This window comes from Polypterus senegalus, chromosome 13, assembly GCF_016835505.1.
Source record: "Polypterus senegalus isolate Bchr_013 chromosome 13, ASM1683550v1, whole genome shotgun sequence".
NCBI classification, from domain to species: Eukaryota; Metazoa; Chordata; class Cladistia; order Polypteriformes; family Polypteridae; genus Polypterus; species Polypterus senegalus.
Genome location: NC_053166.1, coordinates 155,056,444 through 155,082,774, shown reverse-complemented (window position 1 = coordinate 155,082,774; position 26,331 = coordinate 155,056,444). Strand labels below are relative to the sequence as shown.

The 26,331-nt window shown below is 43.5% G+C and overlaps 2 protein-coding genes across 10 annotated transcripts in view; one reads left to right on the top strand and one right to left on the bottom strand.

Moving 5' to 3' along the window:
* rsph10b (radial spoke head 10 homolog B) overlaps positions 1–26,331 on the top strand; it is a 59,499-nt gene that overhangs the window by 21,669 nt on the left and 11,499 nt on the right. For 6 of the 8 annotated variants that reach the window (XM_039773876.1, XM_039773879.1, XM_039773872.1 and 3 more), the window contains 5 exons: positions 839–1,030; positions 2,981–3,074; positions 3,504–3,647; positions 8,880–9,069; positions 10,783–11,582. In XM_039773876.1, coding sequence (XP_039629810.1) covers positions 839–1,030; positions 2,981–3,074; positions 3,504–3,647; positions 8,880–9,069; positions 10,783–11,059 — 897 coding nt within the window. In that variant the 3' untranslated portion in view covers positions 11,060–11,582. Of the gene's footprint in view, positions 1–838; positions 1,031–2,980; positions 3,075–3,503; positions 3,648–8,879; positions 9,070–10,782; positions 11,583–26,331 lie in introns of those variants that run through there. The other 2 variants (XM_039773877.1, XM_039773878.1) reach the window with 2 other exon arrangements.
* ccz1 (CCZ1 homolog, vacuolar protein trafficking and biogenesis associated) overlaps positions 12,494–26,331 on the bottom strand; it is a 52,161-nt gene continuing 38,323 nt past the window's right edge. For both annotated transcript variants that reach the window (XM_039773880.1, XM_039773881.1), the window contains 5 exons: positions 25,185–25,218; positions 23,517–23,634; positions 18,382–18,540; positions 16,188–16,315; positions 12,494–12,992 (listed from right to left, as the gene is read on the bottom strand). In XM_039773880.1, coding sequence (XP_039629814.1) covers positions 12,937–12,992; positions 16,188–16,315; positions 18,382–18,540; positions 23,517–23,634; positions 25,185–25,218 — 495 coding nt within the window. In that variant the 3' untranslated portion in view covers positions 12,494–12,936. The remainder of the gene's footprint in view (positions 12,993–16,187; positions 16,316–18,381; positions 18,541–23,516; positions 23,635–25,184; positions 25,219–26,331) is intronic.

Genomic DNA, 26,331 nt, shown 5'->3' with positions numbered 1-26,331 from the left:
CAGAAAGGTATTGCAGTTTAGGGGATGAGAGTGTGAAAATATTTAGAACAAAATTATTAAAAAAGTCATAGAGCCCTCTGGGACCACCTAACCAAAGGTCACTCGTGGTTCACCAGGTAGGCCATCTGGACAGCCCACTTGACCGCCTTGCCCTGCTCACCACTTCTATTCTGGTCCTTTGCTCTTTGGCTACCACTTCTCCTCCTCCTCCTCCTCCTCCTGCCAGTTGTACGCTTGTCACACACAAATGGACCTTTGAAGTTCCTGCATGGAGCTGCACCAAGTCCTGGGTGTTAAGAACTCCTCCAGTGACCCCATGCATCTCTGTAAGCTGGGACTTCTGCCGTAAGGGGCCAGGCCACCGACATCCCATATTGGAAAGCAGGGTCTCGCCTCAGTCAATCTTACGTCCTCACATGGACAGTCTCGTCTTGAACCCGGGGCCACCAAATCTGAAGTGGCAGCTCACCCAGCTAAGCTAAAGGGGACTTTCCATCTCCCGGCAGAGCTGGCAGTCCTGATGTCTACTGTCTGTCACTTTACACAAACATTAGATGACAAGTGTTTCTGCTGCCCCCTACAGGCATGGGGGACTTCAGTCACGCTTCCCATCATCCTCCAGTGCCCTGGACTGACACCACTGCTCCACAAGTCACCTGCCACAATATTAGTGTCCATTATTGATAGTGACCACCTGGGCCTTTTACACCCAGAATCCTCACCTGTGATATGGCAGATTTGCCCACCAAAGTCGGAGAGAGATGCTCCTCTCGGTCCGGGGTCCGTACACATGTCAAGTGCGCTAATCTAATCCCCCTGCTTGTTTTTTATTCTTCAGGTCACTTTTCTGGGATTCTTCGAGACTTTGCTGGTGTGCGCCGAGGTCCGCGCTCCGAGCACTGGAAAGCTGGAGGCACTCGGGAGTGCTGGCAGCAGTATGACGACCGCAGTCACCACAGAGGAGAAAACCTGCGAGGGGCCGGAGCCCCCCGAAACTGGCCATAGCATCCTGAGCGAGCAGGTATTCGGGGTACGTTCAGCAAAGGCACCATGGGGGCTGGCGGGTATTCTGGACCAATAGCAGAAGTGCTGGCTTAGCGTGAAAGACAAGACAGCCCATAATAATTCACAAGTTGCGATTGGGGATAATGGTAGTGGGTGGTGGTGGGCTGCTGCTCTGACAATTGTGCTCAGTGCCACCCCCAATTGCATTCGATTTAACAAAGGCAACCCCCGAAAATTATGCTTGATACACAAACGGGATTGGTTGTGTCCAAGGAGGGTCCAAACGGGGCGGTTGTGAATGAACTTAAGTGGGAAAAAGTGGGTCACGACACCAGAAGCACTGCCTGCCCTAAAGGACCCCCATCAGCCAATAGGGGGCGTGTAGGGAGCCGAAGAAGCCAGAAACACCGGCACACAGCCCCACCATCTTGGGTTTACTGCACCACCGTCTCATTGGACTGCCATATTGAAACACAAAAAAACAGAAAAGTCCCTGAAGTACTGAGGGGCACAGTTTGTATGCCAGCCCACCGCCCACCCATAGCTGTGTTCTGCACATTTCATCTCCAGTACGTGTGCTGTAGTTACTGCTTAGGCATGCATGCTGGTCGGTGCATTAGACCTCTTGTGAGGCTTGGTTTCCCCACAAGGGGGCAGCACAGTCCATACTTCCACCAATGCCACGCGTCACTGATGGTTTCCTTTATGACACCTTAAATGACGGAATTTCCAATGGGATGTAAGATGTCAGGCGGTCAGGTAACTGCTCAGTAGCCGGTGAGCACCTAAATGTTACTCTGGTGTTCTGGAATATGTGATAAAGTGTCTCCTACTTAAGAAACTGTCTTGTGAAAAAGTAAGTGCACCCCATGATATGTCTTTTTTTTTTTCTCTGCTAACATTTGTGGACATACTGTATCGAGATTTGATGTTCGTCTTTAGATAAAAGTGATATAATGTAACAAACATCAGGCCATATTTACAGTCATGTGAAAAAGAAAGTCCACTGCTGACCCTAAAACACGGAGCTGGAGAGCGGTCTTGTGTAGCACGCACAAGTAAGAACTTCACTGGATTTTGTACACGTGACAATAAGGGCCCTGTGAATTTGCGTTTCTACCATAAGTAGCGTAGTCGGCAAGCCACGAGAGATTCAGATTAGTGCTGATAGCGAGCTCAGCTGTGTTCAGCCTACTGTACAAAACAAAAGTCACTATGTGGATGAAACATCGCATCGTTCTCCACAGCGTCAAATTGTGTGGGCACCCTCAGTCTCGCCATTCAAGAATTTGCTCAGAAGGTCTTTCGTGAGCCCATAAAACCATATAAGGTAGGACTGCTGTCAGTACCAACAAGTCAGCGAGTGTGTGAGAAGGCAACCAAACCCCTGATGTCATAAACTCGCGTAGTGCTTGCCCACCCTAAATGCTGCATTGAAAAGTTGTGTAGGGTGATGCCAGCTTCAAGGCCAACCCCAAGACGGGTCTAAATGGTCCCATTGCGTGCCAGTGCTGCTAGGATTGGCCTTGGCCACCTCTGCAGCTCCTGAAAATGGCGTGGTGTACACTCAGGCTCTCTCTGTCTGGGCTTTACTGGAAGATGGAGGCTTGCCGCAGGTTTGCGGGACCCTTTCTTGTTTTGCTGGCCGTGGAGGACCACGTGGGTCATTTGCATAGTTTGATCTTTGAAGGAGTGTGCCACATGTGCAAACAGGGGAAGAAATTCATGGGGTATTGTGGGTTGTAATTTCCTGCAAGGGCAGTCAGTGGTGCCACCTGTTGATGGTCCTTCGTCCAAATACTGGTCGTCTCTGCCAGTCGGGTCAGTTTTACTCTTACTGGTCTGGAGCGGCCATTTTTACCCTTGGCACCTGATTTATAGGCCAGGCCCTCGCAGTTTGGTCAGCTCTTCTGCGTGTCTGCAGCCCAAAATTCAATTCTAACTTTTCTTTTTTTTTGTGTGTGTGTTTTTTCAGTCCCGTCTGCCTAGTGCTTCTACACCTGAAAAAACTGCCGGTACTCATCCACATGTCCGATCGTCCAGGAGAGAGAAAATGGAGTCCAACGAACGTAAGTGTCACGTCTGGCTCGGGTGGAGAGGGGATGAGGTTACTGTTGAGCCTGCCTGGGCAGCCAGTTACTGTGTTTTTATATATAGCGCCTTTCACATTGCCTACAAATACAATTGAGACACTGACCCCGCTGAAGAGTGTAAATGAGGAACGGCAGTGGCACCAATAGCTGTCACTTACACTGGAAGCCAAACGGCCACAGTGAAGGTTAAATTAAATAAAGAAAAGAGGCCAGCAGACCTCAGTGGAGAAGATTAGGAGCTGAAGGACCTTCACAGTCCAGACTCGGCAACAACAGGCGAGAGGAGGGCCACAGTGTGGCTGGGGTGGGGGACGCACTTGGGGGAGAGCGGGGACAAGCGAGGCTGGAGCATGGCAGATCATTTCATGTAAGTACTCACACACCTCATTGCACTCTCGCCTTCAGGCCGGAGCAGCGGATGCCAGTCTGCTTCTGTGGGCACAGAGTCTGCCAGTGGCCAACCGGAAGACAGAGGTGCTGACGTCCTGGTGCAGTCGATGCCCGCACTGGGGGAAGGCCAGGCGCCTGAGGTCCCGTGTCCGAGTACAGGTAGGGTTTGGGCTGTTGGCCATGTTAAAGATCTTAATATAAAACATGAATTACAACTTGTGAAGCGCAGGGCGGCACATGTTTGGGAACGGCCTTATTGGCCAAAAGGCTCAGCGCAATTCGTGTGTAAGCAGCAGGGTTCGGAAAAATATCACTCATGTATGAAGAAAGTCAGAGTCTCTGATTTTTATCCACAAATGCTTCAAAAATGAATTTCAGGCTGTCCTTCTGAGATGGCATCAGACACAGCAGTTGACATTTATGAGGTGACAACAGAAACGAGCATAAACACCGATAAGAATTTCTAGCAAGATAAACAATGAATTTACAATTTAGTATTTCGTTTCGTCGTCAATCCGAATGCGTTCTTGCTCTGTGCAGAAAACATCCCCACCTGCCACTTGTGCACACCACTGCTTCTGGTTTTCGCAGCGGAAATTTATGAAACTGATAATCAGAACACGGCTTCTCAGTGCAGCGTCTATACGATAGTCTTGTCTAGTGGATGCTTATAAATAATTACACACATCCATCCATTTTCTAACCCGCTGAATCCGAACACAGGGTCACGGGGGTCTGCTGGAGCCAATCCCAGCCAACACAGGGCTCTGGGCAGGGTGCTAACCCACCGCAGGACACACACAAACACACCCACACACCAAGCACACACTAGGGCCAATTTAGAATCGCCAATCCACCTAACCTGCATGTCTTTGGACTGTGGGAGGACCCTGGATAAGCAGAAGAGGATGGATGGATGGATGTAAGGCGACCTTGGGTTCGTGAAAGGCCCTCCATAAATTCAAATTTATTTTATTATGGGAGCACTTTTTGCAGTTATTTAATAATTCATTTCAGCCTCAACTACAGTTCATAGGTGCATTTTGACAAGAATGCGTGTGGTGTCATTACCCATCCATCCTTTATCCAACCCGCTATATCCTAACTACAGGGTCATGGGGGGGTCTACTGGAGCCAATCCCAGCCAACACAGGGCTCATGGCAGGAAACAAACCCCAGGCAGGGCGCTAGCCCACCGCAGGGCGTGCATACACACACACACACACACACCAAACACACACTAGGGACAATTTAGAATCGCCAATCCACCTAACCTGCATGTCTTTGGACTGTGGGAGGAAACCCACGCAGACACGGGGAGAACATGTAAAGTCTACGCAGGGAGGACCCGGGAAGCGAACCCGGGTCTCCTAACTGCGAGGCAGCAGCGCTACCACTGCGCCACCGTGCCACCCCTAAATAATTACATGTGATAAATTATTACCGTTTCTCTATAGTACTAGAGTGTCGTACCCTGTTAGCCATTATGAACGTTGAGAAAATGTTGTTTCTTGTCCTAGTTGTGTGCATATAAACTCAGGGGACTCCAGTCTCTGAATTACATCTCGCCTGACGAAGGGGCCCGAGTTGCCTCAAAAGCCTGCATATTGTAATCTTTTTAGTTCGCCAATAAAAGGGGTCATTTTGTTTGGCTTTTCTCTGCTGTTTCTCTATATATTTACAAATCTATGCAAAATGTAGCTTCATTTTTTTCTATACGTCACTTTTTTTTTATTTTTTATTAATTTTATTACAATCCATACAAAGCAATCAAGTTTTTATAAAATGAAGAATTGAGTTAAGAACAGATCGATCCCCACCCCTGAGAGAGAGAGAGCAAGCCAAACGGCGTTAAATTTAAGGCTTGTAAACATACCTAAATTAATAAATTCTCTGTGCTTGATGAACTTATTTTAAAATATTACTGATCAGATCCTGCCATGTTTTGAAAAAAGTCTGTACGGATCCTCTATCTGAGTATTTGATTTTTTCCCATTTCAAATAATATAACACATCAGTTTCCCACTGACTTAAAAGAGGAGAGTTTGGGTTCTTCCAGTTTATGAGAATAAGTCTGCGTGCCAAGAGTGTAGTGAATGCAATCACAATTTGTTTGTCTTTCTCCACTTTAAGCCCCTCTGGAAGACCCCCAAACACAGCTGCTAACATTAATTTTATTTAAATTTTTTTCATTTTTATTACTATTTAATTTAATGTTGTTTCTTTGTATCAGTATACTGCTGCTGGATTATGTGAATTTCCCCTTGGGATTAATAAAGTATCTATCTATCTATCTAGCTGTTAATGGGTTAGGAGGGATTGTGAGTCCAAGGCTGTCTGAAAGGTAATTAAAAATTTTTGTCCAGAATAATGTTAATTTGGTGTACGTGGCCCAGAACATGTGACCCAGTGAGGCTGGGACTTGGTTGCAACGTTCGCAGGTTGGATCTCGCCCTGGAAACATTTTGGAGAGTTTTAGTCGAGACAGATGTGCTCGATATATAATTTTAAGTTGTATAATTGTATGCTTTGCGCATATGGAGCTCGAGTGAATTCTCTGCATTGCTACTTTCCACTCCTTTTCTGATATATTAATTGAGAGATCTTTTTCCCAGTGTCCTCTTGGATCTTTGAAAGGGAGGGATTGTAAAATGATTTTATATTGTATTGTAGAGATGGAGTCTAAGTCCTTGACGTCATTTTAATTTTCTATTTAAATTGATTAACATGTTCAGATATGTTAGATGGCGGCAAATTGAAGCCCCGCCCCGAGTGGCATGAACTCGAGCTACGCCACTGCCAATGGCGAGGGGTCCTAAACGAGGTCGTGTTGGTCCCAAACAGCTGCCGACACCCCAGGGTCTCCAATACCTCGTTCCAAAATTTCCCGTTTCCCTGCACTATCCTGTATAAATGTCATGAATGAATTAATAAAGTACAGTAATCCCTACTCGATCGCGGGGGTTGCATTCCAGCCCCAGCGATAGGTGAAAATCCGCGAAGTAGAAACCATATGTTTGTATGGTTATTTTTATATATTTTAAGCCCTTATAAACTCTCCCACCCTGTTAACATTATTAGAGCCCTCTAGACATGAAATAACACCCTTTAGCCAAACGTTTAAACTGTGCTCCATGACAAGACAGAGATGACAGTTCTTTCTCACAATTAAAAGAATGCAAACATATCTTATCTTCAAAAGAGCGCCATCAGGAGCAGAGAATGTCAGACAGAGAGAGAGAGAGAGAGAGAGAGAGAGAGAGGGGAAAGCAAACAATCAAAAAATCAATACATGCTTTTAAGTATACAGAAGCACCGCGATAAAGCGGCATTTTGTAGAGGAGCGTCCGTGTCCTCTGTGCAAACAGCCCCTCTGCTCACACTCCCTCCGTCAGGCAGAGAGAGTGAGAAAGATAGAGAGAAGCAAACAAGCGCCACGCGGGAATCATCTTATAGCATTGAGGAGTTTTAGTTAATATGTAACACATGCTCTGATTGGGTAGCTTCTAAGCCATCCGCCAATAGCATCCCTTGTATGAAATCAACTGGGCAATCAAACTGAGGAAGCATGTAGCATAAATTAAAAGACCCATTGTCCGCAGAAAGCGGCGAACCAGCGAAAAATCCGTGATATATATTTAGATGTGCTTACATTTAAAATCCGCGATAGAGTGAAGCCGCGAAAGTCGAAGCGCGATATAGCGAGGGATTACTGTATATGAAAGAAAGAACAGTGGAGACAGAAAGAAGTTCACCGATACGCCTTTTCAGCAGTGCCCACCAGATGGCAGTATGCCGTCACGAAACGGCCCACGCCCGCTGGTCACCTCACACAAAACATCCCAGCAGGTTTGGAAGGTCAGGATTGTCCTTCTGAATGTCCAGCATTGAAACTTTTGTCTTTTTTTTAATTTAAAGTAACCGCCAATCTCAAGAAGGTTAACATTAAACTTTTTTTTTTTTTAACCGCCCTTGCTCTTTTTTCTGGGTGATACATACCGCGATTCTGTTCTCTATTCTCTAATGGAGCTGGGAAATGACAGTGGAACTGAAACCAATCCGAACTGTAAATGTACTCGAGGAAAGTCTAATCCAGGGGTCTCCATCTCCAGGCCCGGAGAGCTGCTATGGCTGCAGGTTTTCATCCTAACCCGTTTCTTAATTAGTGACCAGATTTTGCTGGTAATTTGCCTTAATTTTAATTGATGCACATCTTAAGACTCGGGCCCCTTAATTAGCAACCAAGCAATGTTAAGACACAAAATGAACCAACACATAAACCACAACCTGCGTCCATCACACAAGAACTGAAAATAAAGAAAGGTGAAGGCCTCAGTAATGTTGATCCGCTCAGGTCCACAAAACATTTTGACAGCCAGCGCTCTTAAGAAAGAAAATCAACAGTTTTGGAAATGACTGCCATGGAATTAAATGACGGGTTTAACTAGCAAATTTAGAAACTGAATGACGTGAAGTTGGTTGGAGTTTGAGGCCCCAACCTTAGTTAGTCATCTATTGGCTCACGTCACATCAAATTTATGTTTTAAGGAAAAAAGACTCAATTGAGCGGTCAGAGTCTCAAGAAAAGTCCATTCAATTCAAGGGAAATGGTTAATTAGCAGCAACAAGTGGTCACTAATTAAGAAAAGAGTTAGAATGAAAACTTGCAGCCACAGTAGCTCTCCAGGACTGGAGTTGGAGACCCCTGGTGCAGTGCTGGAGGACCACCGTGGCTGCAGGTTTTCATTCTAAACCCTTTTTTTAATGAGTGCCCCGTTTAAACTTCTTGTGAATTCACTTTAATTGACTTCTCTCTTAAGATTTGTTCCTCTGATTTGCTTCATTTCTTTCTTTCCTTAAATGGCACCCAAACAGAAATGAAATGTGAAGTGAGGGAGCCGACAGAAGACCAACTAAGTCAGGGCCTCAAACGCCAACCAGCTGCCTAATGAGGTGCCGATTCTCGTCGTCCATTAAACTCGCTCTTTAATTCTGTGGCTTGTCGCTGCTCTCGTGTTGCGTTCGCAGACATTTCTGAAATTGTGGATTTTCTCTTTTCTATCAAAATGTTTTGTGGACCTGAGCAGATCGACACTCCTGAGACCTTCCTCGTTCTTTATTTTCAGATATTGTATGATGGACACCCGTTGTTTTGGCTCCATTTCGTATCTCATTATTGTTTGGCTGCTAATTAAGGGGTCCGAGTCTTCAAGAACAAGTCAATTAGCAGGCTACTCATTAAGAAAAGGGTTAGAATGAAAACCTGCAGCCTCGGTGGTCCTCCAGTACTGGAGTTGGAGACCCCTGGTCTAACTGGTTAAAGTGTCGAGGTAAAACGCGAGCCGGCAGTTTGGTTGCCGCTGCAGTTCTTTTATTTTTTTCTCGACGCAGCTGAAGAGACCTCAGAGACGCAGGAGAGCGAGTTGGACTGCTGGTATCGTCAGACCTACGACTTCTTTATTAAGAAGCTCTTCCCAACTTTCGACTACTTCCAGCTTCTAAAACGGGAGGCGGAGGAGAGCCGGTTAAGGCAGGAGGCCCTCGATAGGATAGCCGAGGAAAAAGCAGAGATGGAAGCACGGTAGGTGGGACACCAACTCCCCCTGGCTGGCCAGGACCACCTGGGTAAGCGGTCTTTGCTTCCCCAACTTAAGACAATGATTGGGTCTTTCAAATCACTTGCATGATAAAAAAAAAACAAAAAACGGGGGGCTGGTGGCAAACAAATCTTACTTTATATACAGTGGGTAGACAAAGTCTTCAGACCCCTCCGCTTTCTGCACACTTTACTCTGTTGAAGATTTCATTTTAAAAGGAGAAATGTGCCATTTTTACCCATCAGTCAACACTCAATTACCCATCATGACAAAGTGACATGTTTACCAAAGGGTCTGCAAATTTATTAAGAAAATACAAAACTGAAGTCTCTCCTTCCTAGAAGTGGCACTCCACCTTGTGCTCAGGTCCATCCTGTCTCCTTTAATTCTCCCTTGAGATGTTTCTAGAACTTGAATGGAGCCCACCTGAGGCACACATCCTTTAGAAAACCAGGCGTGTGCCCCTGTGTATAGAAGGTCCCACATGTCACGCCTGCATGTCAGGACAACAAGCAAGCCATGAAGTCCAAGGAACTCTCCGCAGACCCCCGTCATCAAACTGATGGTGAGGCACAGATCAGGGCAAGGGCAACCAACCACTCCTAATGCTCTGAGCGTCCCTAGGAACACAGTGGCCTCGATAATCGGGATAATGGTAGACGTCTGACATGACCAGGACTCTTAGCACAGTTGGCCAACTGACCAAATTTAGTAACAGGATAAGAAGGGCCTTGTCTGGGAGGTGACCGGGAACCCCATAGTCATTCTGACAGAGCTTCAGAAGTCCTGTGCTGATATGGGAGAACCTGATGGAAGGACAACCCCTGGCAGAAACAGTCCCATCAGTCAGCCATTTATGGTAGACTGGCCAGACAGAAGCCATCCTTGAGTGAAAAGGCATATGGCTTGATTGGTATAAAATTGAACTCCAAGCACTGCGTCTGGAGAAGACCAGGCACTCTGCTCAACACCTGCATAATCCCACCCTTACGGGGAAGTATGGTGGTGGCAGCATCGTGCTATGGGGGTGCAGGGGAGAGGGCGGCCGCTCAGAATTGAGAGGAATACAGAGAGGGACTTGAAGTAGACCTGCGTCAGAGTCCATGCCACCTCACCGAGGACACGGTTCAATGGCCCAAAGCAAACGGCTAAGACAACGCTGGAGTGGCCCACCCAAACCCCACAGAACGGACGTGGAGAGTCCTGAAGATGGCAGTTCACAGACGCTTGCCATTCAGTCCAACGGAGTCTGAGGGGGATCTGCCGGGCAGAATGTGCTAAAAGTGCTTAACTGCAGGGGTGCAAAGCTTGTAGAGGACTAAAAGCTGGAAATGGGGGGCTTCTACAAAGTACCGAGTTAAGGCTCTAAATACTTTTCTATGAAGGAGAGATTTCAGTTTTGGATTTTTTAATAAATCTGCAAATCTTTCTGAAAACCTGCTGTTACCAAGTGTAGATTGACGGGCAAAAATGTCAAATTTATACATTTAAAATCTACACCACGAGCAAGTGTGTGGTAAGACGAGGGGTCTGAACTGAACCCACTGTAGCACCTTTCACAAACCGGGCCACAGCCCACTTGCAGACCCCCTAATTTTGCATTGGCTCTCCTTCAGTACCAAACAGCACCAATGTCTGGGCATCGCTCCTTGTGCCCGGCGCTTGACGGTTTTCTTTGTCTATTTCCCCCTGGGCAGTGAGAAAGCGCTGAAGGAGGCGGAGGAAGCGGCGGCGGCAGCAGAGGAGGAGGAAGAGGCGGCAATGGCGGCGGTAGCCACCGAAGAGGAGGAGAAGCAAAATCTCAGTCAGGAGGCGGCGGAAGAATCCACTCAGGACACTCAAGCCCCCGTCTCCGAGGTCCCTGAAGAGGCACTCAAGTCCAATTCAGACACCATTAAAGAAGGCGACTCGAGCGGCAGCTCGTCATTCACCCACACCAAGAGCCCACCTGGTGGGAAGAAAAAGAAAAAATAAGCGGCGGCTCTGCGCAGCAGGACTACAAGCCAAACCTGTCTGTGGCGAACAACTGCACGAAAAAAAAGAGGGTCCATATTTTATATAAAAGTGAGGGCTTGTCAGTCTGTCCATCCATCTTGACGTGATCAGAAACCTCTGAAGACTGTCAGCCTTTCACTAACACTGCAGTTTAGGACTGTATTTTGTGAGGGTGGGACTGGGGGGCCATCATGGCTTAGAAGTTTATTTTTTATATATATATATATATATATGGGTGGGGGGTTAAAAGAATAAAGTGCTTTGGTGGCTGACCATTTTATTTAACTGTGACACATGGCAGAGGAGAGCGGCCGCGGGCAGAAATGCAACCTTGAAACAGCCGGAGTACGTCAGTACTGGAGGATTTGTGGTTTTATTTTCAGCCCACCTTCCACCTCCTTTGTTTGCCATGTGTTGCCATTATGATAACCAATCAAAAGCGGCCAACCTGAATCGACCTGTAAATGTGGTACGCCATTAAAAAAACAGACAAAAAAAAAAACGTATCTGACTTTCTTTTTGTAAAACCAATTTAGGTGGTTTAAAACAGCGGGGTCGACTCTATTCAAAAAAGTGGGGGCACAAGTGTGTAAAAAAAAAAACACAATTCACACCTACTGGAGCCATTTTATTCAGAATCAACAGCAGTGCTAATGTGTGAGGTGCGCCATCTGTTGGAATAAAAAATAACTGCATTTTATCACTACATGCATTACAAAATACATTCCAACAGATGGTGCGCCGTAAATGGTGACAATGAACACGCTGAACGACGTGGACCAGCCAGAGCGACCAACCTGAATCGACCTGTAAATGTGGTACGCCATTAAAAAAAAACAAACAAAAAAAGATATATCTGACTTTCTTTTCGTAAAACCAATTTAGGTGGTTTAAAACAGTAGGGTCAACTCTATTCAAAAAAAGTGGGGGCACAAATGTGTAAAAAAAACAAAAAAATACAATTCACACCTACTGGAGCCATTTTATTCAGAATCAACAGCAGTGCGCCATCTGTTGGAATGAAAAATAACAATGAATTTTATGACTACATGCATTACAAAATACATTCCAACAGATGGCGCACTGTAAATGGTGACAATGAACGCGCTGAACAGTGTGGACCTGCCAGAGAGACAGAAATCGGCTTTTTTGTTTCTAGACCTTTTGCTGTGGGCGTCTAGTATTTTATGGAGCTAACAGCGATTGCAGGCTTCATCTGGATTGAGCGATTTGTTTCGGAGTTATGATGCTCAAAGTCTTACCTCCTGATGTCCCTTCAAAAGCGGTCCAACTGTGTTCAGGGGTGTGTAAAATTTCTGAACTCATTGAAAACCCACCGTCTCTTCCTACACGTACCGCGGGTGTCTACTGTATGTAAGGAAAGTAAAAAAAGCTCTCAGACCGCCGACCTGCTATCGTTTGGCAGAAATGACGAGTCCATCATAAGATGTTTTTATTTTCAGTAATGTAAAAAAATCCAATAATGACGACATGAGGCTTTAATTTAATAAATACAGTAAACTTACAAAGTTGATCTTCCGATTCTCTTCAACCAATTTACCTGATTTTTTTTTTTAATCTGTTTAGAAAAATCTACTCAAACATTTCTTTGTAACAGTTACTGGATTTTGATAAATATTTACATACATAATTTAGAAAAAGAATTTGTTTCTATGAAATGAAAATATTTCAATTTATTATTATTAGAAGGTAGTGGGAAAAAAAAAAGAAAAATGCAAAATGAGTGCAGCTTGCAGCGGCCTTTTGTGTAAATTATTGCATTGCAAGAGGCGAATAAGTAAGGGCCGCCTTGACAGACGTCAAAGTGTTAGCTCAGTTACGCTCGGTCGTGGTCCTTAGTCCAAAAAGAAAATGTTATTGAACTGTGTCACACAAAGTTTCTTCACTTCCTCTGTAAAACAAAGCAAAAAAGAAAAAGAAAAACGGATAAAAAAATGGCTGTATGCGGAGCGCACCAGTGCTCACCTGCAGTCGGGTCCAGAAGTATTTGGACAGGGACACAATTTTCATTATTTGGCTCTCTAAGCCACCACAATGGCTTTGAAATGAAGAAATCATCACATGATTGAAGTGTAGGCTTACAGCATTAAGTCAAAGGGGTTAACAGGAATATCGTATGAGCCATTTAGGAATGACAGCCATTTTTAATACATGGTCTCCTCATTGTCTGGACATTTGACGGACCGGCTGTTCCATAGCCAGGTGTCAGCAGGTCCCTCATCCTTTCATGAACTATGAAGCAGGTACAAAGTCTGCAGTTGATTTGTTCTGCTCTGTGTATCGTAGTGTATTGTATTGTATTGACCCCCTTTTTCTTTTTGACACCCACGGCACGCCCAACCAACCTGGAAAGGGGTCTTCCCTTTGAACTGCCCCTGCAAGGTTTTTTGGGAGTTTTTCCTTGTCTTCTTAGAGAGTCAAGGCTGGGGGCGGGGGGCTGTCAAGAGGCAGGGCCTGTTAAAGTCCATTGCAGCACTTCACTTCTTGTGTGATTTCGGACTATAGAAAAATAAATTGTATTCTATTCCAAGTGATGAATTTGCATTTCGAAGCTGTCGCTCTGAACTCTCAATATGAGGTCCAAAGAGCTGTCCATGCAAGTAAAAACAGGCCATCATTAGGCAGAGAAAACACAACAAACCCTTTTAGAGAGATGATAGATAGGAAAGGCACTATATGATAGATAGAGTGAAAGGCACTATATGATAGATAGATAGATAGATAGATAGATAGATGTGAAAGGCACTATATGATAGATAGATAGATGTGAAAGGCACTATATAATAGATAGATAGATGTGAAAGGCATTATATGATTGATAGACAGAGTGAAAGGCACTATATGATAGATAGATGTGAAAGGCACTATATAATTAGATAGATAGATGTGAAAGGCATTATATGATTGATAGATAGATAGATGTGAAAGGCACTATATAATAGATAGATAGATATGAAAGGCACTATATAATAGATAGATAGATAGATGTGAAAGGCACTATATGATAGATAGATAGATAGATAGATAGATAGATAGATAGATAGATAGGCAGGCACTATATAATAGATAGATAGATAGATGTGAAAGGCACTATATGATAGATAGACAGATAGATAGATAGATACTTTATTAATCCCAAGGGGAAATTCACATGTAGTAAAAAGTGTCCAGGGAACGAGTCCTCATGAAAGAAAGTAATAGGAGTGATCAGTGAAATACAGAAAAAGGCAGAAAGATAAAGTCGTACACGGAGCTGCTGGAAAGGCTGCCACTCCCTGCGGTGCCTGAGTCAATACACATAGAAACACCAGGAGTGGTCAAGTCAACTATTTAGTAGATTCTTAAAAAGAAGGAGCACACTAGTGAGCTCAGTAATACCAGAAGGTCTAGAAGACAACAGAAGACAACTGCAGAATTCCTTCCTTGGTGAAGAATGAACCCCTTCACAACATTTAGCCGAACCAATGTTCTCTGGGAGTTGGACCTATCATAGACAAAGCCTACAATCAACAGAAGACTTCATGAAAGTAAAGACAGGGGGTTTACCAGAAGGTGCAAACGCCTGGTAAGCCTCAAGTAGAGGAAGAACAGATTAGACTTTGCTAGAACATATTTTTAAAAAACAGTTCCAGTTTTGGAAGTTCTGGAGAAGAGAAGGAATGGCTCATGATCTTTAGCACACCATATTATCTGTGAAACATGGTAGAGGCCGTGTTAAGTCATAGGCATGCATGACTGCCAAAGGAAGTTGGTCACTGGTGTTTATTGACGATGTGAATATTTGCAGAAGTTGCAGGATGAATTCTGAAGTGCAGAGGGCGCTGTACTGTCTGCTCAGATTTAGCCAAATGCTGCAAACCGACAGGACGACACTTCACAGTAGAGATGGACACCGAGCCAAAACACACTGCGGCAGCAAACCGAGGCAAAGCAGTGGAATATTCTTCAATGGCCAAGTCAATCAAGCGACCTCAACCCAACTGGACACACATTACTGAAGACAAAACTGATGGCAGGAAGTCCAACGAACAAGCAGCACCTGAAGTAAAAGGCCTAGCAAAGAAAGCATCAGTAAGGTGGACACCCAGCAGTGGGAGAAGGCCATGGGTTCCAGACTTCAGGCAGTCATCAACTGCAAAGGATTTTCAACCGAGTATTCAAAATGATTGTTATATTTATGATGATGTTTGTTTGTCCAAATATGTTTTGATCCCCTCAAAATGGGGGAACCATGTATAAAAATGGCGGCCTTTTCTAAATGGCTCAAACAATATTTCTGTAAAGCACCTTAAATTAAAACTGTAAGTGTACACTTTAATCACATCTTGATTGCTTCATTTCAAATGCATTGTGGTGGTGCAAATTATGAAAATGATATTACTGTCCAAAATACTTATGGAGCTAACTGTATGTGAGGGATGCTTGAACAGCTAAAATAAATGCTACATTCTGGAAAGGTTTAATTCAGTTCAGGGGACGAGAGTGGCTGGAGCCTAACCTGGCATCATTGGGCACCTTAAATGGAGTGCCAGTCCACTGCAGGGTCCATTTGACAACACACAATGGATCCAATTTGCAAACCCCTTTTTTTTTTTATTATTATGCATTATCCATGCAGGCACAGGATATACACAGAAACTCCAGGCAGACACCATCAGGGTGTGGAGTCTGAACCCAGGATTCTGGATCTGTGAGGTGATGACTGCATGACCGGGACACCCTTGCTAAACACTAATATTAGTAGAAAAACTGAAGCCCAGGTGCCTCCAACATTATGCTGCACAATGTTTAAAAGAATTTATTAAACAATTACTGGTCATGCCCTCCATCTCTTTATAACCTAAAGATGCAGAGGTGACTTCCTCTATTTAAAGTTTTGCAGCCAAATAATAGAATGGCCCGGACAATAAACTGTGCGCTGGCTATGCCTGCCGTGTCAAACACTGGTGTTGATTTCCTGATGTGTCTGGCCTGCCAGTATTTGGCTGGCACACAAGTCTGCATTCAGAATAAGAGCTGATCTGGGGATGTGCTCAGGCTGATGGGAAATGAAAATACTGTGCGGTCTGACGGACTGGCTGCTTACCGTTTACTTCGATCAAGTTGGCGTTCTTCTGATTCAGAATAACGTACAGTTCTCTTTGATCAGACTTCTTTCCAACCACCCAGTAATCGGTCATCGTCTTGACAATTATTTCCTCGTCATCATCAACCCTGGTAAGATGAGTAAGAATAAAGAAAAGAAAAATATGTAGTGTAGCAGTGATGAGTGAAGACAGAGAAGACCATCTCTATGTAGACACTTTCTAGTTGTTTCTGGGCTGAATAAGCCACCTTCCAAATTAAGCCCAGTCAGTATTGGAGTAGGCGACATACTGGTTATCTGATTCACCAGGTAAAATTTATTCTATCAGTACTGAATTAATAAAAAAAAAATGTTTTACCAGAATGCTAATAATTAGTTAACCCTGACGATTCGCAGGGTTTAGGGGTGCAGGACCCCCAGCGAATGTATCTGTATGTGCCAGTCTGTCTGTTAATTGTCCCTAACTATTCATCAAAGCACATGCAGCTCTACAATAAACTTCAAAAATGTGGATGGTAACATTAAACAGGTGCCAGTGCCAACCACCTCTGTCACTGTGAGTGCATATGTGCCCCTGCATAAATGGCTAACAAACTAACCACTCTTTGCACATTTGGGTTCGACTTTGTTGTTTTTCCACCCGTGGTGTAACACTGACTGCCATCAGCCTTTACCAATATTGACTGGCATCAGCACCAAGAGACACCAAGTGTCTTCTTGTCCAACAGGAGAGACATCACTGCTCTGCTTCCCTCATCATTCTTCCTCTATGGTCCACCTCTAGAGTTGTTTGCTCATCAATGTTGAGGTTTAACGTCTCAGCAGAACTTGTCCCCACTGGTGCACTGGTCTTGTGCGTGTACCACAGGTGACAACCCTAGCAGTGCTTCCATCCCACCAAAAGTTCGAGTATATCCCCTCCTCAACACCAAGTGGACTGCTGTGGACTCGCATCATGAAGCATCTGAGTACAAAGATTTGCACTGTGGATGGGTGGAGTGTAGTGGTGACGCTGTGTAGTAAAGGTGAAAGGGCTGAAAGAGAGCAAGACCTGCTGATGCCACCAGGAAGCACACCCACTTGCAGAGTTCAGCAATGGTCTCTGCACAGCTGACTACAGCAGCTTTCCATTTAGGAAGACTTCATCTCAGCCAGATGTTGCATGGTTCCTAACTGGCCACTGGCATTAACTACTACAGCACAAATCTCCGATCTGAGATTCTTCATGGTGCGAGTTCACGACAAATCAATTAGGACCAACCAAAACAATTGTATGTGATATGGCCTCTTACCAATATTGGGGGGGGATTGGTTATCCTTCTCAAATCGCTCCATCCAAATCAGGGTCACAGGGTCTTGTGACATCACTATGTGCAGGGAACAGAATGCTGGTCTATCACAGGGCCAACTCACTCCCACCCATACAGGGTCCCAATCTGAATCACAAAACAACCAAACCTGCACATTTTTGGACATGGAAAGGGAACCCCGAAGAAAAACCCATGCAGGTGCAGAGTGAATCTGCAAACACCACTGTTACTCTTCAGGAACAACAGATATGGGTGCAACAACCATCCCCAGATGGGGTTATCAGTCAAACAGGTCAGAAGACAAGCCCAGGGTAACAGTTATTGCCTCCCTAAACGCTACAAACTTTAAATGCCCAGAAGAGTGATGTCCAAATGGCCCAGCTCACCACTCTAATTCATCTTCTAACACTCTCAAACCTGTGGAGGTTAACCTAGCAGCATCAGATGGGGTGTCAGTCCATTAAAAGGCTCATTTGTCCACACACTCACAGAGTGCCAATATGGAAATACCAGTCAATATAAAGTGCATGTGTATGGGTTTGGGGAACTAGAGGAACATCTACACATACTCACAGAAGAACAGGCAGACTCCACACAGATACAACACTGAGTGCTGGACTTGAACCCAGGGCACTGAATCAGTGAGGCAACAATGCTCATCCACTGCACCATCAGGCTTGTATTTTATACCATGTTAGCAAGGGAAGTTGTGCTCTTCAACAGTGTTAAAAAATTGAAGTGCTTCATGGGATACAGAGCAGCAGTGTAACTCGCTCTGTGGTGGTTTTGGCAGGCACAGGTTTGTCTTGATTGAGGAAGGTGTGAGGTGTGGTAGCCTATTAAAAATCATCATAATATGGATCAACAGCAAGAAGAATGCTGACCTGGAGAAGTCGCTGTTAATATCTCCGAGGATCTTCATCAGATCCGGGTGAACAGAAGTCAGTGAGACGCTGGCCGTCTTGCGCATGTGGATGGTACTTTTCTCTGCCAGGTTCATATGGTTGAAGTAGATGAATTTAAAATGGGGCTCCTTTTCTAGCCTGATGGGAGGAATAAAAAAAAAAAAGAAGAAAACAAAAACAAACAAAAATTAAACTGGGTCCATAAATAAATTGATAGAACTGAACAAAAGATAAGGCACGTGTCACCTCCCCCACGGAGGGGCTCATCAACGTCAGCCAGCATTAAAATTTGAGTGCGAGTTAATCAGTAAGATGAGCCGCGCCTCTCATTTTAGCGAGAGACACAAAGCCATTAATAAATCAGTCAGCTGGAACTAATACATGGCACTGGGGCCCAGGCTGCACCGTCCCACTGATCTGTATAGCACACAAAAGGGGCCTTAGGTGACATTACTTATTCAGCCCGAGACGCCCATCCGTCCACCCAAGGAAGGTACTCAAATTACAGAATCTTGAGATCTGAAGTGTGGCCTCATTGCTGTTGGTCTGCTGCCCTGTGATTTTCACACACCTTCCTCTTGTCTGACCCCTCAAAGAATCCCATGGGGACACTGCATGTTCCTACCCAGCACTTCACTAAGACTCAAGACTCAAAAAGCCATGGCGGCAGTTTCACCCACTTTTGCAAAGCCTGGCTTCCCAAACACAGACCTGGTGGGATTGAAAAACAGTTTGATGGTTTCAGGTCAGTTTGGGCTTAGGTGACCTTAGCTGGGGCCAGGCTTATTCTTGGAGGGGACATGTGAAGTCCTGTATGAAGGGGAAGGGAAATGTCAAGGACGAGGATACCTTTAGTGCGAGGGGGACGGTAACGTACAAAGTAGGAGCGAGTTTACTACAAGCCACACTCTTCCTGTTACCATTGGGTTTCAGACATTTTCACCCACATTTTATGAACGTGAACACGTTAGGAATTTTATTTTACAATATCATTTTTTTTTTCTTTTACCAGTCAATCAACGTAGTGTAATTATTAAAGAAACATGCGCACTTCAACCAGACTGACTAGCTCTTATACACACCAACATAACCTTTTCACCAAAATGGTGCCTCTTTGTCAATTACTACTTTACTCAGTGGCTTGTGGCCCTCATAATGTATCTACATATGTGTTTATAAGCACAGGAATTTATTAGGCTACATTCACACTATGTTTTCATTTACAAATGCACTACCCCAGTGTTTTTTAAGCCCTGAACACTGAGGCTTTTGAAAACGCTTCTGAAAGCAACGGCTTGGCGTTGCAATGCGGAAAAGTAAAGTTTTAAAAATGCAGTCTCTAATGACACTCTTATTTATTTGTACTGATTATGTGACCTGCGGTGGGTTGGTACCCTGCCCAGGATTGGTTCCTGCCTTGTGCCCTGTGTTGGCTGGGATTGGCTCCAGCAGACCCCCGTGACCCTGTGTTCGGATTCAGCGGGTTGGAAAATGGTTGGATGGATGGATGATTATGTGACAGTTCCCTGATTGGATACTGCTCATTATGTCGTCTAATTCCCAGACGGGTCACTATCACAGAAGAAAACAATACTCCAATGTAGTAGACAAATAGGAGTTGCTTTTTATGGAGCCTGTTGTATTGTTTTCCTGTATAATAATAATAATTTATTACATTTATATAAAGCTTTTCTCACTACTCAATGTGATATACAGACAGAGAGTAACACACTAATGTGTAGCACCCACCCAGATGATGCGAAGGCAGCCATTATTATACCAGTATGCTCACCATCCATTAGTATTAGGCGGTGAAGGGATTGAGAGAGACAGTTGGGGACCGGGGATGATTAGGGGGGCATAATGGACGAGGCTGTGATGGGCCAGGACATTGGGATAAACCCTACACTTTTTGTAAGATGCTCAGTTATCTTTAATGACTATGGAGAGTCAGGACCTCGGTTTTAAGTCTTATCCAAAGGACGATGACATCTTTACAGCACTGCATTGTGGTCCACATTCAGACCACAGGGTAACACCCCATCCAGCAGCAAACCAAGCTTCTCCTAAACGGTCTCCTATCCAAGTACAAACTTAGTTTTAGGTGGATGTCCTGTACTGAAGTGCAGGTGGGTATGGCTGCTGACATCTAAATTGCTTTTTTGTACAGTTTGAATGCTGCATACAAGCATAAGCTCAAATAATTTACCAGTTGTTACAGTTTTGCAATACATCTTGTTACCATCCTTTCAAGGACATTTCTACCAATGCGTGCACATCCACTGTTGGCGAACGTCTATTGACATTCGAGCGTGGACAGAGATACTTTGGTAAATGAGATGACAAAGCTAGTGTGGACAGTGATCGCTTTCGTTTTAGAGATGCCATTTTTAAATGAAACTGAAGTAGTGTGGACGTAGCCTCAGTCTAGTTAGTTCAGCCAAGCAGAGCCCATTTTCTCTTGCTGTGCTACTGCAGATCTGCTGTAAAAATGAAACTTAGATGGAATCATTTCAGTGTTTACTGAAAGAGAAATCCATGGAAAAGCTAACTGATGCTAGGTTTATATAAGACCAAGGAGCTGGTGGTGGATTTTAGGAGGCCCAGGCCCCTCATGGACCCTGTGATCATCAGAGGTGACTGTGCAGAGGGTGCATACCTATAAATATCTGGGAGTGCAGCTGGATAACAAATTGGACTGGACTGCCAATACTGATGCTCTATGTAAGAAAGCTCAGAGCAGAATATACTTTCTGAGAAGGTTGGCATCCTTCAACATCTGCAGTAAGATGCTGCAGATGTTCTACCAGACGGTTGTGGCGAGTGCCCTCTTCTACGCGGTGGTGTGCTGGGGTGGCAGCATAAAGATGAAAGACGCCTCACGCCTGGACAAACTTGTTAAGAAGGCAGGCTCCATTGTAGGATTAAAGTTGGACAGTTTAACATATGTGGCAGAGCGACGGGCACTAAGCAAACTCCTGTCAATCATGAAGAATCCACTGCATCCACTGAACAGGATCATCTCCAGGCAGAGGAGTAGCTTCAGTGACAGACTTTTGTCACCGTCCTGCTCCACTGACAGACTGAGGAGATCGTTCCTCCCCCACACTATGCGACTCTTCAATTCCACCCGGAGGAGTAAATGCTAACATTAATTTTATTTGAATTTTTTTCATTTTTATTACTATTTCATTTAATATTGTTTCTTTGTATCAGTATACTGCTGCTGGATTATGTGAATTTCCCCTTGGGATTAATAATGTATGTATGTATGTATGTATGTATGTATATCTATCTATCTATCTATCTATCTATCTATCTATCTATCTATCTATCTATCTATCTATCTATCTATCTATCTATCTATCTATCTATCTATCTATCTATCTATCTATCTATCTATCTATCTATCTATCTATCTATCTATCTAATCCCTGATTTGTGAGATACAACTCAGGAAGATTATGAACTATGGTATATGACAGGAGTCGCCAGCTCCAGTCCTGGAGGACCACTGTGGCTGCAGGTTTTCATTCTAACCAACTTCTTCATTATTGACCTGTTTTTGCTCCTAATTAACTTCTTTTGAACTAATTTGAATTGACTCCGACCCCTTAATTGTTTCTTTTCCCTTACTTAGCAGCCAAACAATAATGAGATACAAAATGCGCCAAACCAACTGGTGTCCATCATACAATATCTGAAAATAAAGAAAGGTGAAGGTCTCAGGAATGTCGATCTGCTCAGGTCCACAAAACATTTTATCAATGCTAGAAAAGAGAAAATCAACAGTTTTGTAAATGCCTGCTAATCCACCATGACAGCAACAACTAGCCACAGAAATAAAAAATTGGGATTAATTAACGACAACAATCATAGCCTAATTAAGCAATAGGTTGGAGTGAAATTGGTTGGAGTTTGAAGCCCTGACTTAGTTGGTCTTCTCTTGGCTCCCTCACTTCACATTTCATTTCTCTTTGGGTGCCATTTAAGGAAAGGAATGAAGCAATTCAGAGGAACAAATCTTAAAAGAGAAGTCAATTAAAATAAATTCACAAGAGGTTAATTAGCAGCACAAACAGGGCACTCATTAAAAAAAGGGTTAGAATAAAAACCTGCAGCCATGGTGGTCTTCCAGGACTGGAGTTGGCGACCCCTGGTATATGACACACTAGTGAAACTTCACATGGAAAACTATGTGGAGCTTAGGGGTTCAAATAAAAAATAAGGAGACACAACAGCAGTAACAGAAAGCCCAGAAAAGAGCAACTAGGCTGATTCACAAACTGAGGGTAGAGAGTGAGGAGGAACAACTGAAGGTGTTGAATCTTCTCAGTTTAAGCAAATGGAGATTAAGAGATTCATAATTACAGTATTTAAAATTGTGAAGGGAATTAGTAAAGTGAATCTGGGCAGTTACTTCAAAGCAATTTCTTCAACAAAAATACAAAATGGAAATTTGATAAGGGGACATTTTTCATAAACTTTCTAATAAAGATTTACTTCCCACAGTAAACCAGAGATATATGTAACACGTTAGCAAATAGTAGGACTTTAGCGACCTTCAAAACTCAAGTCGATATTATTTTGGATAAATTAGGTGGGGTTGATGATGTTTATTGAGTTGAATGGCTGGTTCTTGTCAGAACTGACTTAAACTAAAGCACATGTCTTCCTCTGACAGACTAAGGGAATTCAACCCATTAGCTCTCTCCATATTGACTTAATTCAGGTCATCTATGTTCTTGAAAGGATCAGTTGATCTGATCCAGCAGAAGGGTTTAATTAAAAAATAGATTTTCGGACACTTAGTGGAGATGAAAGAGAATTGCTCTCACAGGGAATCCAGGAAGCACTTCCTCACACAAAGGATCATGGGAATCTAGAACAAACTACCAAGTCACGTGTTAAGGTAGTAACCCTGACAACATTTAAAAAGACACTGGGGCAACTAACCACCCAAGCTTGATGGACAGAATGGTCTTCTTTTGTTCGTGGCGTTCCTTATATGCAGATGAAAATACAAGAACAAATACTTCAGTGAACCACTTGTAGAATGGATACCTAAAGCAATGGGGAAGCTACAATAAAAAAAAATTGTAAGAGACACTGACCCAGGTGTCCTCCTGTTGATGTTGTGATGCTCACAGATATCAGAGGCCAGCAGGGTAAGTCGGGGCCCAACCAGGTTGTCAAGCTGCTCACAGAACTCCCGCGTCAGCTCGGCTGTGGCTAAAACAGAGAATGATGACACTTAGTCTCTCAACAGGGCAGAAGTGGGTCCTACCAGGAGGGACTCTGTAATGTGAAGAGACAGATGGAATGTGAGGGGAGAGAATTCACTTTCATACACTCTTCAGGAAAACGGTCATAGGAACTGGGCAGTCCTCTATTTCTATATTTTAATAATATGGTGTCTCACACAGCCCAAGCATCCTTTGCTTATGGACCAGTAACATGAAGAGTCACCTGAACTGAGGCACAGTACTTAGCACAGTATGGTCATAGAATGTGAAGAGTCAAAAATACCAAGGCTCATTACTGTATCTATCGACTAATAATACAAAAGGTTACAGAGGACCCTGGAGTGTGACCACACTTGTATACTTTGGAATGGTGAAGGGTCACATGAACTGGGAGTCTCTGTGTCAATAATGTGAAGTCTCACAGGATAAATCCACCAAATGCTTCTTTGGACAAGTAATATGAAGGGTCCCAGGAGCTGGGGTGCTGTACTCGTATAGTAAAATAAGATGAAGATTCTAAATGATTAAGGACCCAATATCTGCAGACTAATAATGCAAAAGGTCTCAGAGAATCTTGGGCAGGACAACACTTCTTCCATCCTTTTTAATGTGAATTGTCAAAAGGACTAGGAGTCTTTATCTCAGTTATATGACGGGTCACATGGGGTTGGGTTTGGGTGTTGCTAAAAAAAACTTTTAAGTGTCACCGGGACTGAACAGCTTTGTACTTTTATATTCAAGTAATGTGAAGAGTCAAAGGCACTTAAGGCCTTTTGCTTCTCGGCATTGTATTTTGAAAAGTTAACAGGAAGTGGCCATCCTTTGGCATTTCAAAAATAACATGACGGATCAAAGACTGTGGATAGAACCAAATTTGAATACTTTTTGATGTAAAAAGTCACTAAAAATGAGGATTCTATACAACTTAATAACGTGAGGGGCCACTGTGACTGGATGCCCTATAATTTTACAAAACAATAATATGAAACGTCACCTTGGGGGGTTGTTGTATCACACTTTTTTTTTTTTTATTTTTAAAAACTCTGTAACGTGTTAAGTCATAGAAACCAAGAGCCCATTACTTACATATACTGAATATGTGAAGAGATATGGGGACTCAATGAAGATGGAGACTAGTAACTTAAAGCACCAGTGGACACACAATAATGTAATGGGTCACGGAGACCCGGGACTGCACCCCTACACTACATTATTCTGTTAGGTGATGTGTAACTGATTCTCTGCAATGATCAGGAACAACCAGAGTTTGTAGCCTTTTTCTGTTTTAGAGAAAATCATCCAAGTTGTTTGCATCAACAGTAGACAACATGACCTGCACAATCTTCGCCATTTTCAGATATAAATCCCCTATCATCTGCCAAAAAAGATGTGTTCTTATGATACCTGATGTGGAAGCTGGGCAAAATTAAAAAGAAGTCAACACCTCTGGAGGTAAACTGAGTGCGATGGCACACCCACAGCTTCTGTTTCGATGTGGCAGCTGATAAAATATTAACACCTGTTGTGTAAACTTACCGTTGATCATAAAACACACAGCAGCGCTCATTGCCTGGAAGAGACATGGGAGACGGAGTATTAATGAGTCACAGAAATTATATACGGTGTGCACGCTAAAACTTGTTCAGGCAAATAAGGAAGACATATCAGGATACATATGTACAGTACATCTCAAAAGAACAAATATTGCGGGTATAATTTCTGAAATGGCAAAATATTCATTCTATTGTTTTTATATTAAAAGCAACTATTTTAAGTATTCATTTTTTTAAAAATAATAATGGAAATTAGTTTCACACATACATCAATATATGTGCTCTTAATATTTCAAATTTTCTAAATGTTTTCAATAACATCAGATGCAGCTCAAGTCAAGCAGTCTTTTTAATATTCATCCCTTAATAAGCTTGCTGTTTTTATAGTCAAAGTCATAAGGAGCCAGGCCTAACCCAGCAGCAGGTACCCACTCTGGAGGGGATGCCAACCCAGTGCAGTACATTTGTGTATTCATAAATAGCTCTCTATGAACAACAGCAGGTAAATGAAGAAGCCGCATGTCACAGACATTTAATCACCACCCGAATGGGGAAGAAATTACTGGGCTGATAGCGGTGTCTTTAATTATTTATCCATTCATCTCTTCATTGTCCAAACTCACTAATTCCTATCTCGGTCTGTCTTTGAGACTACTTTAGTCATAAACTTCAAAGCTGATCTGATGTGAATAAGTTGTAGTACTGCATCATGTTTCTAATTTATTCATCGTAAAATAGTACTTAAAATCAATACAACATATTAACCCTTTGAACTCGGTCTTCCCCAGAGTTATGACACTATAACCATAGCCTCCTCTACAGCCATTTTCAATAATTTTATACACCAAAAATTTTGGTTTATAAAAGTCAAATTTTAATCTATGATGATAAGTCACGATGTTATAACAACAGATTGATACTATAGAACAAGCTGTATCACTTTCAGTCTCGGAGTGCTCATCAATTTCTACGGTCCACTGTTCGGCCCTAATTCCAAAGCTGCACTATTGAGTGATGTGCTTCAGAATGATTTTTAGCAATGAACAAGAACACGTCACATGATTTTCAATATCTTCCAATCAATCAGCACTTGTCTCCCCTTCCCTGCAGGGCACTCGTTTCTGGCGTTA